The sequence below is a fragment of the Macaca thibetana genome, chromosome 3 (assembly GCF_024542745.1).
Source record: "Macaca thibetana thibetana isolate TM-01 chromosome 3, ASM2454274v1, whole genome shotgun sequence".
Lineage (NCBI taxonomy): Eukaryota > Metazoa > Chordata > Mammalia > Primates > Cercopithecidae > Macaca > Macaca thibetana.
This window is the reverse complement of record NC_065580.1, coordinates 102,094,531-102,108,883: the sequence shown is the minus strand read 5'-3', so window position 1 is coordinate 102,108,883 and position 14,353 is coordinate 102,094,531. Positions and strand designations below refer to the sequence as shown.

Sequence of the window (14,353 nt, the reverse complement as noted above, 5' to 3'; positions counted from 1 at the left end):
TGGTTTAATTAGTTTCTGAAGTTACTTGCTAGGAAGTGACCTCTCCTTTGACCATCTTTTCATACAAATTATAAACTTCCCTCATGGCATTACTTTTCCCAGCAACTTTTCCTGACTATTCCATTCTGCATCTATTCCCCATTCCTTAGAGACCCAGTGCCTCTGGCCTTTGTGTGCCATTCCCTGCATTTCCACTGGGGTGGGAGCCTCACAAACTTCCAAGGCTGGATAGAAGCAACTTGAGGACATTTGGTTCTCACCTCGGGGATGACAGCAACAGCCTCCTAGCTGGGCACTCTGCCTCGCTTTAGGCCCCCAGGGATGCTTTCTCCATAAAGCAGCCAGCATGACTTTAAAACATAAATCAGATTATATGATGACCCTGCTGAAAACCTACAGTGGCTTTCCATTACCCTTGGAAAAAGGATTCAGGTGCAAAGACTTGGCCATGGCCTAGAGTCTGCCCGACTCCCTCTCAGCCTTTCCCTCCCTCCATCCCCATGCCCCACCACACTCAGCAGCACTGGCTGTCTCTACATCTGGTGGCCCGTTAACTTTCCATTGCTTCTGCTTTGAATGTTCTTTTGCAAAATTGCACTTGGCTTCCATTTCCTCACCATTCAGGTCTTACCCAAAAAGCCTCCCCTTCCACAAGCACCCTGACAAATGCAGTACAGTTTCACGCCACATCTCCCTTTGCAATATTATCACACTGTCTTCTAAGGCTCTTTTCAGGATTGTAATTATTTGCTTGTTGGATTTTGTTTGTTTGTTTGTTTGTTTTCGGTCTTATTCTTCATCCAACTCTTTCTGAGTAGAAAGTCCATCTGTCTTATTTATGACTGTCTCCAGCACTAAAAAAGTGGTCTGCACACAGTAGGCGCTTCATTGGTACTCCCACCGGCTGCCTGACTGGAGGGTTTTGGACAGTCTGGTACCTCTGAGGCCTGGATCCTCCTTCCTTCTTCTGTTGTTACTTCCTCAACCAGGACTGTCTGAACATTAATCTAAATCAGGCTCCCTTCTGTGTTCTCTTTCATAAAACCTTGTTATTTCCTTCAGAGTTTTTAATAATAAATGTATGTACATGTTATATTCTGTGAAAGGAAAATAAACCTCAGGACCCCAAATTATGAAGTAAAAGGGAAAAGTCAAGCTGGGAGCTGCATCAGGCAACCTGCCTCCCATTTTATTTCTAAATGAGATAGCTACAAAGATTTTTTTAAAAGCTACATACCTCCCTCACAAGGGAAACTCCTTGTGGGCCCTAAAATCTTTAGTCTAAAACAGTTCTGTTGAATTTTATCCTGACAAAGTACATTGATAGCTTCTCTTCACAGCTGCAGGACAAAGAACAGGACTCAAAGCCATCCCTCTGCTCCCCCGAAACAAATGCATATCCGATTGCTTCCTCTGCCCTATGTTTATTTTACCTTCTGTAAAATCGCAGATCCACTGAGCTAGATGAATGCGTAAGTGACTGTTCCTCTTCCCCCTCTTGCATAGAGAAAAGCTGATCAGACCCAAAAGAAGGCGACTGTTTGCCTCTTATGTACCCACACCTTTTAAAAATGTCTTCCTCTTTCCCCATTAGCAGCTCTTTCCCCGCTAAATGCTGAAGTCCTCAAAATCATCTTTGGAGAAAGGCACAGACCTGTCTTCTGGGTGTATATTCTTAACCTTGGCAAAATAAACTTCTATATTGACTGAGATCTGTCTCAGATACTTTTTGTTTGCAATTCTATCTCCCCCACCACACTGTAAGTTCCAGCAGGGCAGAGACTGTATACTATTTAGTCACTGCTGCATACTCTGTGCCAGGGACAGACTAGGTGATCAGTTATTCTATATTGAATGAATATTAAAGTATTCTAAACTCCTCTTGGGTTTAACCATAGGGTAGAATATGAAAGCTATAGCTGACAATCGGTTGGCAGACCCTTCTCCTTGGGGAAAATTGAAATTTCCTTGCTACATCTATTCTGGACCTTTACATTTTGTATGAAGGTAATAAAAGCTGCTCTGATCTAGAGGAAGACATCTGTATCGTTTTCTCCAACACGACAATTTGACAAAGGGGTTGGACCTAACTTTGCACAAGCTGATGATGAAGGAGACATCCTGGTGCTGTTCTCCAAGGTGGGTGGAGTGAAGGCAGCCAACTGGGTCCCACCTGAACAGGGAGCCTGCTGACCATCACTGGGAGGAAAGACAGTCCTTGGGGCCATGCCTGGGTGGATTTTAGAAGATGAAGTCTGGCCATTGCTTTCTTCTATCCAGTTATATTGATGCAGATTTGAGTAGTGTTCAGGTGGCTCTGCTGTGAGAACCTCCAGCTGCTAAAAGGAAAACAAGAGGGAAAAGAATAAACAGCACATCCCATTGGCACCAAACAGCTTACTTAAACTTGCGAGCTAGGCATTATGAGGTGGTCAGTTCTCTAGAATGGGCTCTTCGAGCCAGCAGGAGATTCTGATAGTGACTTAGCTTATATTGGCTCCAAAGATGAGCTTCACTGTGCCTGTGATTCTTATTCTTATTTGGAAAATGGGCTAATAAGACTTCTGTATGATGCACAGGGCAGGGGGAAGATTGGCATGACAGGTGAACGGAATTCTGATGCAGAATCACCATCAGCTGGCTGTGGACCCTTGAGCAAACCAAAGTACTTCTCTGTATACTTAAAATGAAGGCGTTGGCATGTAAACCTAGATTCTGAAATGATTGCACAATCGGGTTTCTCATTTAATGCACCTCTCCTGTGGTAGGCTGGATACAGTCAAATTCCACACCCCATCACCCATACCAGTAAAATCCCTTCTCTGATTTGCTGAGCCCGGTCTCCTAACTGAAATTCCAACTCTGCCACCTGCTGCCTCAGGGCCTCACGTAATGTTTGCAGTTGCTCGGCCTCCTCCCTGCAAGTAAATAATAGAAAACAACCAAATTTAACAATCCTTCCCAGGTGCACTCTTCCATTGTCTCCTCATAATATAGGTTCTTCCTTTGCAGTTTCTTAAAAGAGAATGTCATCTTTATTTGTGTCAGTTGCAGACATTACTAAGGTTGTCTTCTTTAAAAAAATAAATAAATAAATAAATAAATAAATAAAAAATAAACTCTATTGCAGTATAACATAGTTCCCTTGTTTTAAGAGCACAATTTAATAATTTTTAATAAATTTACCAAATTGTGTAATCATCACCACTATCCAGTTTTAAAACACTTCTATTTCCCCAAGAAGAACCTGTATGCCCCTCCCTTTACAGTTAAACCCGATTTCCATCCCCAGCCCCAGGCAATGAATGACGAATCTACTTTTGGGACGTGTTTTCAATCTATGTGAAAATAATGCAGATTTTTGAAACTCTTCTAACTCCTCACATTTGCATTTGCACGAGCCCCATCCCATTGATTAAAGACATCCTGCTGGCAATGCCCCTGACTGCCTGCCTTTTGACCTTCTCAATAGCCCTTGACTTAAGGAATAAGTATTGCTATCTAGCAAATGGCTCTCACAGATTCCCACAGAGAAAGCAAGAACAAGACCATGAAAGCAAAGGAAAAGCTGGCTGGTTTCTCATTAGCTCTGCTCCAGGGTGCTCATCTGTCCTGCCCTGATTACCTTCCTTGCTCCACGTGTGTGGGCTGGTACTTACTTTTATGGCTCCCTTAGGTAATTACCTTTCCTCCTCTGACATGTGCCTGGAAAAGAGGGCCTGCTGTCCCATAAGGTGCTGTTCAATTTCCTCTAAATACTCCCGGAAACTCTGGCATATCGTCTTCACGGCTTCCATCTCATGGACTGTGCACTGAGAACAATGAGAAAGAACTGAGAAGAAAGTCTTTTCCGATCTTCTGCAAGAGCTCACCATGGTGGAGCCTGTCTTCCCATTTGAGCTCACTTTTTTCGCAAACAGGCCCTACTGCTAATTTAAGGGGATGGGAATAGGAAAAGCCCAATATTTGGGTTCACAAAACAACTAGTGACAGTGCTCATCTGGGACAGAAGGGCAGCTGTTGTTGGGTGGCCTTTGGGTGACAATCGTTATGTCCCAGAGGCTGGAAGGCATTCTGGAGGCCTAGGTGATGTAGGGATGCAAGGATGTAGGTAGAAGAGAGGAGGGGAAGGGCCAGCATAAGGGTTTATGAGAAGTTGAGTCTGTTTAATCTTGTTTAACTTTGGTGCTGGCTACTGCATCACTCTGAGTATCAATAACATTGAACACATCTGTTCAGCTGGTATGTGTTTGATTAAAGAAAATCTGCTTAGAATAATTTTTATTAGTCTTAGTCCTGCTTAGTCACAGTCCTGGATGTTGGAATCTGCAGGATCAGCTTCATCCACCGAACAAGCCCACCCTGAGGAAGGCAGGCAAAGGTTGGGCATCCTGTCATCTCCAGGAGTTGGCGTCTAGAATTGAACTCCGTCTACCCTTTTAATCCTTCCCATTGCTGCCGATGTAGTCATCCTTTAAATCTGACTTTCTCTCTCAGGCTGTGCCTTTGCCTTGGTTTTCTAATTTAAATATATTCCTGCAGCCCCTGAGAACTTCGGAACTCTCCACTAACAGACTTGACCACCCTCCAGTCTGGCTCCAGCAGACCAGGGCTGTGTCCCTGGGATGACCTCAGCCTCCCCATTCCCCATGAAAAAGCCTGCCTGAGAAATCTGAAGGCTGCCAGGAAAATTTACTGTTTGCTTTTGCCAACACCTGACATAGGCCCTTTCTGAGAGGATTTATTAAAAGTTGATTATAATTGTAAATATGTATTTCTTACAACTCACAAGCGTCTCTCTCAAGGACCTGAGAGCCATTCCTTTGAAATGTAATCATCTGGAAGGTTTGGGCCTCTGTCCCCAGTCTCTTGGAGGGCAGAATCCTAACTTCAGTTACTGCTGGCTCACAAACACAGCTGGTCTAATGGCATTGACATGGACCAATTCTTTGTGATTTTTCACTTTTCTGGCTCTACTGAGTCCCTGCTCTCCACCCTCCCTTATTCTCTCTTTAGAATACCCAAATCATCTCTGCACAAATTGAAGTGGAGCTCAGCTCTTTCCCCTACTGTCAGTAGTTTCTGAACACAATCTGTTTTCATGGCTTTAACTAAAGCTATTTACCTTTGGCACCTCCAAGCCCAGTCCATTTGCTGGCACTCTGATGACTTGCTGAGTTCTTACCAGCTATCCCCTTTGTTTTGCATCCTGGGTTGGATCATGCTTTGAAATCCATGACCCAGAATTCCAGGGCCACTAACCATCTGAATTTGAGTAATATTAATGCTTGTTGGGCCCTAAAGCCATCTCTGTCCGACCCACAGGCTTGGACCCCTTCCCAAAATCAGCTCAGCAGAGGCTGCTAGTTGACTATCACAATCTTTCCCTTTATTCTTGTTAACAAGAATACTTTAGAGGCAGCCATGTGTCTAGCTAAAAATATATATATTTCCCAGCATTCCTTCCAGAGACAATGGCCAATGAGATGGGAACAGAGAACATGCTGTGGGGCTTCTGTGATGTTCTTTAAAGGAAACTGATTTTGCAGCCTGGCTCTTTTTAACCTTCTCTTCTTCCTCCTTCCATGGAGACCAACCTTACAGCTAGGTGGACTCCTCTAGCCCTGTTTCTAGGAAGTCCCAGATTTCTTACCTTTCCTCTCTAAACCACATGGCCAACATCCTGGCAGCCTGATGGCTATTTTTACCAGAATTGTCATAATGAAAATACTTTCCTAAGAGTAATGTTTTTATATTGAAAATCCTCCATATTTTGTTTTGGGAGTTTGGTTTTGATTCTATCCTCTAATTTTTATACTGAATAACATATTTTGCATAGTAAAGCTCCCCAATTACTCTTGCATCAATGTGAGTGAATTTGAACCAGTTAGGGGATCTCTGAAGCGATACTGATGTTGGCAGGAATGCTAGATTATGGCTCTTAAGACCAGAAAAGATCTTGGAGACCACGAAGGGCATCTGTTATAGATACATGTTCTGACATAGAATGGCTAGTTAACTTGTCTGTGGTCAAAAAGTAACACTTAGATTTCAAACCCAAGTCTCTTGGTTCATTTCTTTTCTTCTAAGATCTGAGTCACAGCAGGGACCACAGTATAGTTGAACACAAGGATAAGTTGCTTGTCCCTTAGCGGCAGGCTGTTTGAGTGGTTCTAGTAGCTTCCTATCAGGTAACCAAGACTTCCCAACTGGTTCAAATTCACTTCAAAGTTCTAGGGACAGTGACGCCAGGGTCATGGAAGTGTGGTGCTCAAATAGGCTGAACATCATAAACACTGAATTTTATGCTCATCTAGTTATTTTGGGGCAGCCTTTTGTGATTGAAAGGCATAAGATTGGGGTGCTTGGGTTTGGGAATAACTGATGGAGTGTTTGTTCTCTGAGAAGGGAGGGATGCGGAAGATTCTGAAACGGTGCCATCTTCTGGTCATTTGGAAATATCGAAAAAAACATTTTAGCCCTAGAATAAGTATAGAAATGATTTCATAATAAAGAAAACTGTAGGTAAGAAAAATAAATAAATAAAACTCCTCGAAAACAGAATGTTTTGAATGTTTCCTCCCCCTCCTCCTCCTCCTCCTCCTCCTCTTCCTCCTCCTCTTTCTTCTTTCTTCTTTTTCTTACAATATAAAGGCTTGATTATAACCTAAATGCCAAATGCAAGTTCTGCTCTACTGACCCAAACCCATTGAAACAAATTTTAACTTCAATGGTAAGAGCACCATCACCAAAAGACAATGAATTTTCACTTCCAATATGCTCATATTACTTTTCCTTATTTGTATACCTTTATTTTTCTCTAAAACTAAATCATAAACAATATGGAAGTACTTCTAAAATTCAGAAATCTTATTTCTGATAGATCTAATTTTATTTTCTGGAATTTTTTTTGAATTAACACTTTTTAAAATTAACAAATTATCCTGAAGAATTTACCTATATATAACAATTTATTTATACCAAAAAACCATTTTTTAAAATTAACAAATTATTGCAAAGAACTCACTTATATGTGAAAATTTAATTATATCAACATCAACAAATCATTACCCTAGAAAACCCAAAGAGGCCAGAAAAATGGCATTTATCAGTTAGTCAAATGTTTCTCTACAGTGTTATATATTGCTATTGCTATATTAGGGGGGTAAGATAAGAATGTTTTTGAGTCTTCAAGTCCTTTACGTAAAATTGCTCTTAGTTTCAACATCTGCTCAGAACTCCATTGTCTTCTTCTTCATCCTTTTTTTTTTTTGAGAAGGAGACTCACTCTGTTGCCCAGGCTGGAGTGCAGTGGCATGATCTTGCCTCACTGCAGCCTCTGCCTCATGGGTTCAAGTAATTCTCTTGCCTCAGCCTTCTGAGTAGCTGGGATTATAGGCACACACCACCACACCGAGCTATTTTTTTTTTTTTTTGTATTTTTAATGGAGATGGGGTTTGCCATGTTGGCTAGGCTGTTCTTGAAGTCCTAACCTCGGGTGATCCACCCACCTCAGTCCCCCAAAGTGTTGGGATTACAGGTGTGAGCCAACATGCCCGGCCTCCCATTGTCTTCTAAGAGATGTCCACCTCTGCTTATAATCTTCACTTGGTTCAAGAGCTATTTCCTGTTAATATTTTCATAAATAAATTTTCTAGCCATGTCTAGCACTTGGCATCTAATTTAAAGCCAATTTTCTTCGGAATATTTTTCAGGCATTACAAACCCAGGCTCACTCATAGTAGATGCTGCTGCATGCAGTAACTTGTTCTCTTTGTGCTTTAAATGTCTTTAAGCAGTCTCCTCTTATGGAGGAATGCAATCCCCTATTTCTACTTGCTTTCCAGCACATGTGTCTGTGCACATATGGATGCCTGCATAGAAGTATAAATATGCACACGTATACGCATGTATGTTTGAATTGTTTCCTTTGAGTGTATTTTTCTGTTTCTTTGGATGTAAATAAAGGGAAATTCATTGTCATCTGGTAAAACCTTATATAGCACCCATTTCAGCAGGTGTATGATGCCAAATCAACTGGATATAAAAGTACCTTTTTTTGTATAATTGCAAATTCTAAGAGGAAAGAAGGTGAACGCAATAGGAGACAAAGCATTAGAAGCCTTTGGATGGTGGCCCTCACACCCATTCAAACTCCTACTTGTTTAAAATCTACCCACGTCTGAGGATAGTTACTGAGCATAATGGGCCACAAAACCTCCCTGTTTTCTGCAGAAGTGTTGATATGCCAAAGTGTCAAATCAGGAGGAACATCTATTTCCAGCTGCCAAATCTCTCCACAACAGCTGGGGCTACTCACACCCAAAGCCCTCTTTTGACACTAGGCACGAGGAATAAGAAGAGCTGGGTCCACACTTGGTCACCCTGGAGCTGGCCCAAGTTTAATCTTCTGCTCCTATTCTAAATAATATCCTTACCATGATGAATCTGGCTGTAGCTTCCTGTGCCTGTTTCCCCAGGGCCACCTCTTACTCTTTCCAGCCTACCTTCCTCTGAGAAGCTGCAATCCTTCTACCTGCGAATCTGCTCCCAGGTGCTAGATGCCCACTCGTACTTTCAATCCCCAGAACCGTGCTTCTGCAAATTCATCAGGACACCCCCAGTACCTCACAGACTCTCAAACCTTTTACACTAATGGTCTTACTGGGCTGTGCTACTGACCAGTCATGGTCTCTGGATGCTGTGGTTTGCCTGATAGATTACACACCCTCTGGCACCTGTAGTCAGAACCACTTTTGAGCCACTCTCAACCCTGGTACCTCTTTTATTTGCACTGATTTGTCCAAGGCACCCCAGCTATATGAAAGAACCTCATTAGGTAGGTCGTGTTTTCAGTTTGTGTCATGGGAGGCTGTGTTAGCCATTTTTCTTTTTTCAAGATATAGCTTTTATTGTTCAAGATACAGCTGTTGCCATAGATACCTAATTATAATACTAAGGAATAAATTAAGTGATAGTACATCCCAAAGACAATTTGATGCAATAGATGTCTCACTTCTTAGTCTATGAATATATGTTTGTTATTTGTCTTCTGAACACAAATAATAAATTATTTATATTGTTTTTAAGAGTGGTGATGTAAACAAAATTTAGATAGTATCTTATTGTGGAATAAACATCCATAGCATTTACACTAAAAGAATGAAATTGGATATGTCTAGAAGAACCATTTCTTCTGGAGTTTTGAACACAATTTTGTTATTTTTAACAAAATATAAAACTAAATATGACTTAAAATCTTTGTAATGCTTGTCTTAAATGTAAATTAGAAAAATAATCTTTCTTCAGGATATGCATTCCTATGTTAGACCAACAACCAGTCTTTCTTTGTCGAAACTGGAGTACCTAATTCTAGGATTTAATATTTTTCCCCATACGGCCTCTCAAAATGTCACCTTCTCCAGCTATCTTTCATCCCTAACATTTTTCCCTTACAAACTATGTGATCGAGTAAATGTTTATTCTCTTAGAGCTGAGTTTTACAGCCTTGACACTATTGACATTTTGGGCCAAAGAATTCATTGTTGTGGTGGCTGTTCTGTGTATTTTAGGATGTTTTTCAGCATTCCTGGCCTCTACCCGCTCGTTGCCAGTAGCAACCACCCCCCTCCCATTGTGGCAACTAAAAATATTTCAAAACATCGTGAAATGTCATCTGGGAGTTCAGAGGTGGGAAATTATCCCCAGTTGAAAACCACTTACTTAGGGCATTTAAAATCCCCTCAACAAATGATGTAAATAATGACGATAATAATGATGATGGTGGTGGTAGGTGGTGGTGGTGATAGTTATGGTGATGACGACCCTACTGTTATCCAGGACTTGAACCAAGGTCTTTTGATACTCAAGAAGGACCCAGCATACATTAGGTCTTGTTCTTTTCTTCCACTGAACTTTTGGAGAATATACCTAGTACTGAGCACTATGCCTAAATGAAGATTTCTCTTACCTGTTCAACTCTGACTAATATTAGGTTCATATAAAAATATTCCAAATGCCTGGGAGTCTTGCAATTAAAAAATGATCTGATAAATTATTTAAACTTTCCTGTTATCACTTTCTTTATATCACATTTATGTAAGGCAATTTTCATACGTTGAAAGGCCAAGTAGTAATTTGTTTTATCTTTCAAATAATCACTTTGTAATGTTAATTTTACACTTATATAGATTTAGATATTTTAAAGTCAGACACTTCTTTGCTTGGACTGTAGTGTCAAGCAATTTACTGTTACTCAAATTGAATTTGAATTTGGACTTCCCACTTAGTCATTAGGAGGCATTGAGATAATTATTTAAACTCTCTCAGTTCTAGTTTTCTTGTCTGTAAAAGAAGAAGGACCTGGCATATATTAGGAGCCCAACAAATATTTATGGAATGGATTAAAATGAAGATTAAATGACATAATGGAAAATGGTCAGCATAGGCACTCACTGAATATTTGTGGAATTAAGAGAATGGGAAGGTAACTGCAGGCACCAAACAGTAGGCGCTCAGTAAATCATGGTTCCACTTCACCCTGCTCTACCTACGTTCTCTGTGCGAGCCCCCTCACCTTTTCAACTCACTATACAAGTGGTTTTATGTGCAATAGTCTTAATTTTTTAATCAATGGCTGGCCTTGAAAGCCTAGATCATCTCTTGCCTTGAAAACTTGCTAAAAAGGAGAAACTGGAAGGGCTCATTAAACACTTACTGATGAATCAAGGGCTAGAGAAGGCTGGAGCCATTTAGTCCTCAGTAACTGTAGGGTCCACCTTTCAATAGATTCAGCAAAGGTGACCAAAAGCCTCTCTATTTGACATGAGAAGCTCTAAGTTCAAGACCTGAACAATGCAAAACAGTCACAAAAATTGATTATAAGAGTAACATACCCACACAATTAACATTACCTAGAGCTTTCCATGTGCCACATGCTGAGCTGAGTGGTTTACAGGGTTCATCTTATTTAATCCTAAAACAATCCTGTGTCAGTTTTACAAAAATATTTTTACAAAATATTTTACAAAAATATTAAATGGCTTGTGCAAGATTATACAGCTAAACAAATTTAAGACACAGAACTTCTCAGCTAGAACTGGAGATGAGTTACAGATGTGTTAATGCTTATAACCTTAGACATATGAATGTATGGTTCTACTCCTCAGTTTTCCCGCCTGTAAAATGAAGATTAATAATAAAATTTGCTTTGCTTATTTCTAAAGATGATTGGTTGGAAGTATCAAGAAGAAATGTGTGATACTGTATCATAAACAATAAAGCGCTCTACAAATGTTATTCATGATTTAAAATAGAAACGTTTGCCCTGAGATCTTGCATTCAGCAAGGAAGTATGAACATTATCCCTGAGGTGTTTATCATGGGTGCATTTGCCTCTCCATCTTTGCAAGTGTGAACACTTACGGAACATAGCTCCCTCACTGTAGTGTCCTGAAGGGCTTTCAAAGTCATCATGAACTGGGCTTCCCGGTGACCAGTGAGTGAGCAGAGGGAGTGCCTACAGACTGAGGGTTCAAGGCCAGGGCTTTGCCTCTCCCAGTGGCAGTGGGAGTGGTGATGACAGCAGATGCGGCAGTGGGCGGGTATAGCATGGCAGGTGCCCAATGGGCAGATACTAGGGAAGCCTGAGTCTAGAGAGACGGATTTGGTGAGGGGCTGGGGCCCATGTGTCAAGGCCTTGTTGCTTGGAACTGAACAGAAATGCCAGGGCCTGGGCTCACATACAAAAGTCTGAATGGAAGCATCATTGTACTGTCTTGCTTCTGTCCCCAGTCTTGTTTCTGTTGTGGTAACAGGATCACACATAGTGCATTCTAAAGATGTTCCTCTGGGACCAGTCCCCAAGGACACAGCACCCTGAGCAGCCGACACCAGGTTGGAGGACATCTGGGTCACTACAGACCTGGAGTTGCCAGTATTTAAAGGAAGGTTTTCCATCTCAGCTTCTGGCCTAGGTAGTATCTGACCCAAAGTACAAGACCTTGACTTCACCTGGGCAGGATCTCCAGGCAGTTTATGGAGGTGGAGAATGGGCTTTTCAGATGTTTGAGCAAGGTCAGTGGCATAAGGTATGATTTCACTGTGCTTGGGGACACACTGTGATGAGCTTTCTGGTGCCAGTAAGCTGTGGTTGGTGTCAGGACAGAGTCCACTGCTTTCCTCTTCTCTTGGGGCCTCAGAGTCAACATGAAGGAACTTGTCTTGAGTATGATCATTTCCAGGTGATCTTTGAGACTCAAAGTGGTGGCTTTGCACTTTGCCAGCCCCCTCAAGCCTCAGAAAACTATCCTGCATTTCTGTGATGCGGGTTATCATAAACCCCAGAGGATGATCATATTTGGAAGTGGCTGTGGATCCGGTAACCTCATATTCATTGTGGGACATTGGCAGAAGCTGCCGCAGATGGCTGTCTTTCCTTGGGTGTTCTCCCCTCATGGTGGTCTTGGCACAGGCCATGTCTGGGATATACAGCTCTGGTGGCTCCTCCATGGCCTCAAGCAGAAACTCTTCCTCCACCACAGATGCTGAGGCCTTTTCTTCCAAGGCACTCGTGTCTTGGCTTGAAAAAGATGCGCTCACCCTACTCTTGGAATCTGGCCCATCTGACTGTAGTTGATAGTCCTGGGATGATCCTACGCTGTGACTCTGATCTCTTGGTTTTCTACCACCATTCTCAGCAGGACTCTGGCTGCTTGGCAAGGAAGGCATCTGTAGAGGAAACCAGGACAAAGGGAAACAGGTCAGGAAGTGGAGGAGGCAACAGGTTTAAGGCGAGATTTTCTTCTTGTCATTGCCATTAGGAGTGTTTTGTCATTGACTCCTTAGGAGTCAGGAGACAAGGGTTGCAACATTAGGTTTTGCATCTGTTTACCACTTTACCAAGGTCCCCCTCTCTAGGGGGCTCAGCTTCCTTGCTTAGAAAAATCAAAAGGAAAGGAAGGCCACACTTTCTGGCACCTTGTCTAATATGACTCCATCTTCCCCTGCCCCTTGGGTGCAGGTGGTTTGTGCCTTCTCAAGCTTTCCAGCTGTGGCTTGATTTAAAACACCCCTCTTTCTGAGTTAGCTGTGAGTGAGGTTTGGGTGGCAGCCTGGTTGATAGGGCTGAAGTGGGATGTGAGGGATGAGCAACATGGCCCTGTTCCAAACCCTCCTACCTGGAGGGGCAGCAGTTCCAGCGGGTCCTCCAGGAACCCACTGCTGTCAGACTGGCAGCTATTTGCTCTGTCCACCCTGGCACCTGCAGAAGGAAAAAGGTCTTTAGGTTATTAAAGGGAAAACATGCGGCCAGCAGGACTGGGATCAACCCCTCTAGGTGCCTGACACACCATGGATCCTGCAGAAATGCCCACTGTGTGGAAGAAAAAACAAATGAAGGAATTCCAAGGATGTTTTTTTCTCAATTGTCAGAGAGCTCACATAAAATTGCATCACTGGTTTCCTGATACAAAGAATAAAACATGAAACGAAGGAAGAGAAACTAATGTCTCTCAAAACCAAAGAACAATATGGTTGTGAGATGAATCTTTACTAAGGGAAAGAAAATCCAGAAGGAAACACATATGCCTTAAATGCCACACTAATAAAATAATAAAAGACCACATTTTATATATTTGTGTGTATGTATATATATATATTCTTGTTCTTTTTACTAAAATTTGGATAAGGACCCTTTGCTAGCTGCAGCTGTATTATTTCTATGACTACAAGTTTGTGCTCGTGTTTTAGATCACTGCTCTTGTCACCAGGAGAGGCTGGGACATGCAGAGAAAGGGCAAAGTCACATGTGGACAGGTTATGACTTTGTAAACAGGAGCATCCATGAAATGTTAAATCTATCTGTAGATTCTTATGTAAATATTAAGTTATATATTGTGGGGGAAATAGTTGGCTACCAGAGTGTCTCCATGCTAAAGATTAAATTATGGAATTTTTTTTCTCTTCTTTAATGAGAAATGCTTTCAGTTATAACACAGTATAGGCTCTAATAGGCAGTCTCTCAGGAGGAGGGGGGTTGCAAGGTGGCCTCCTCAGAATACAAGGAGCAGAGGGAGGAGCTTTGTCTGTCCTGGGAGAAGATTGGTTATGTGTTTGGGAGGTGAATTAAAAGGAAACAGTTCATTGTCCTTAGATATAATGCTTGAGTATTTGGTACCTAAGTGATAAATAGGGGATTTGCCTTTGCTTGAACAACCGCTGAAGAAGAGTTCAAGGGAGGGAAATGATCCTAGCCTCTGCTTAGATCTCTGCTGGACCTCACCTTGAAGGACAGTTCCACTCACAAGAGCAGCATCATTCTTCTCCCTTTGGGCAACAATCCCCAAGATCCTT

The 14,353-nt window shown here is 41.9% G+C and overlaps 3 protein-coding genes across 3 annotated transcripts in view; 2 read left to right on the top strand and 1 right to left on the bottom strand.

The window, feature by feature from the left end:
• The window catches only part of GGCT (gamma-glutamylcyclotransferase), a 1,150,694-nt gene that overhangs the window by 6,190 nt on the left and 1,130,151 nt on the right, over positions 1 to 14,353 (top strand). The gene's annotated exons all lie outside the window — the stretch shown is intronic.
• Positions 1 to 14,353, top strand: part of NEUROD6 (neuronal differentiation 6) — a 779,410-nt gene that overhangs the window by 463,729 nt on the left and 301,328 nt on the right. The gene's annotated exons all lie outside the window — the stretch shown is intronic.
• ITPRID1 (ITPR interacting domain containing 1) overlaps positions 1,291 to 14,353 on the bottom strand; it is a 105,772-nt gene continuing 92,709 nt past the window's right edge. The window contains exons 10-14 of the mRNA XM_050783263.1: positions 13,180 to 13,262; positions 11,426 to 12,730; positions 3,685 to 3,812; positions 2,807 to 2,918; positions 1,291 to 2,339 (exon numbers count right to left, since the gene is read on the bottom strand). Coding sequence (XP_050639220.1) covers positions 2,028 to 2,339; positions 2,807 to 2,918; positions 3,685 to 3,812; positions 11,426 to 12,730; positions 13,180 to 13,262 — 1,940 coding nt within the window. The 3' untranslated portion in view covers positions 1,291 to 2,027. The remainder of the gene's footprint in view (positions 2,340 to 2,806; positions 2,919 to 3,684; positions 3,813 to 11,425; positions 12,731 to 13,179; positions 13,263 to 14,353) is intronic.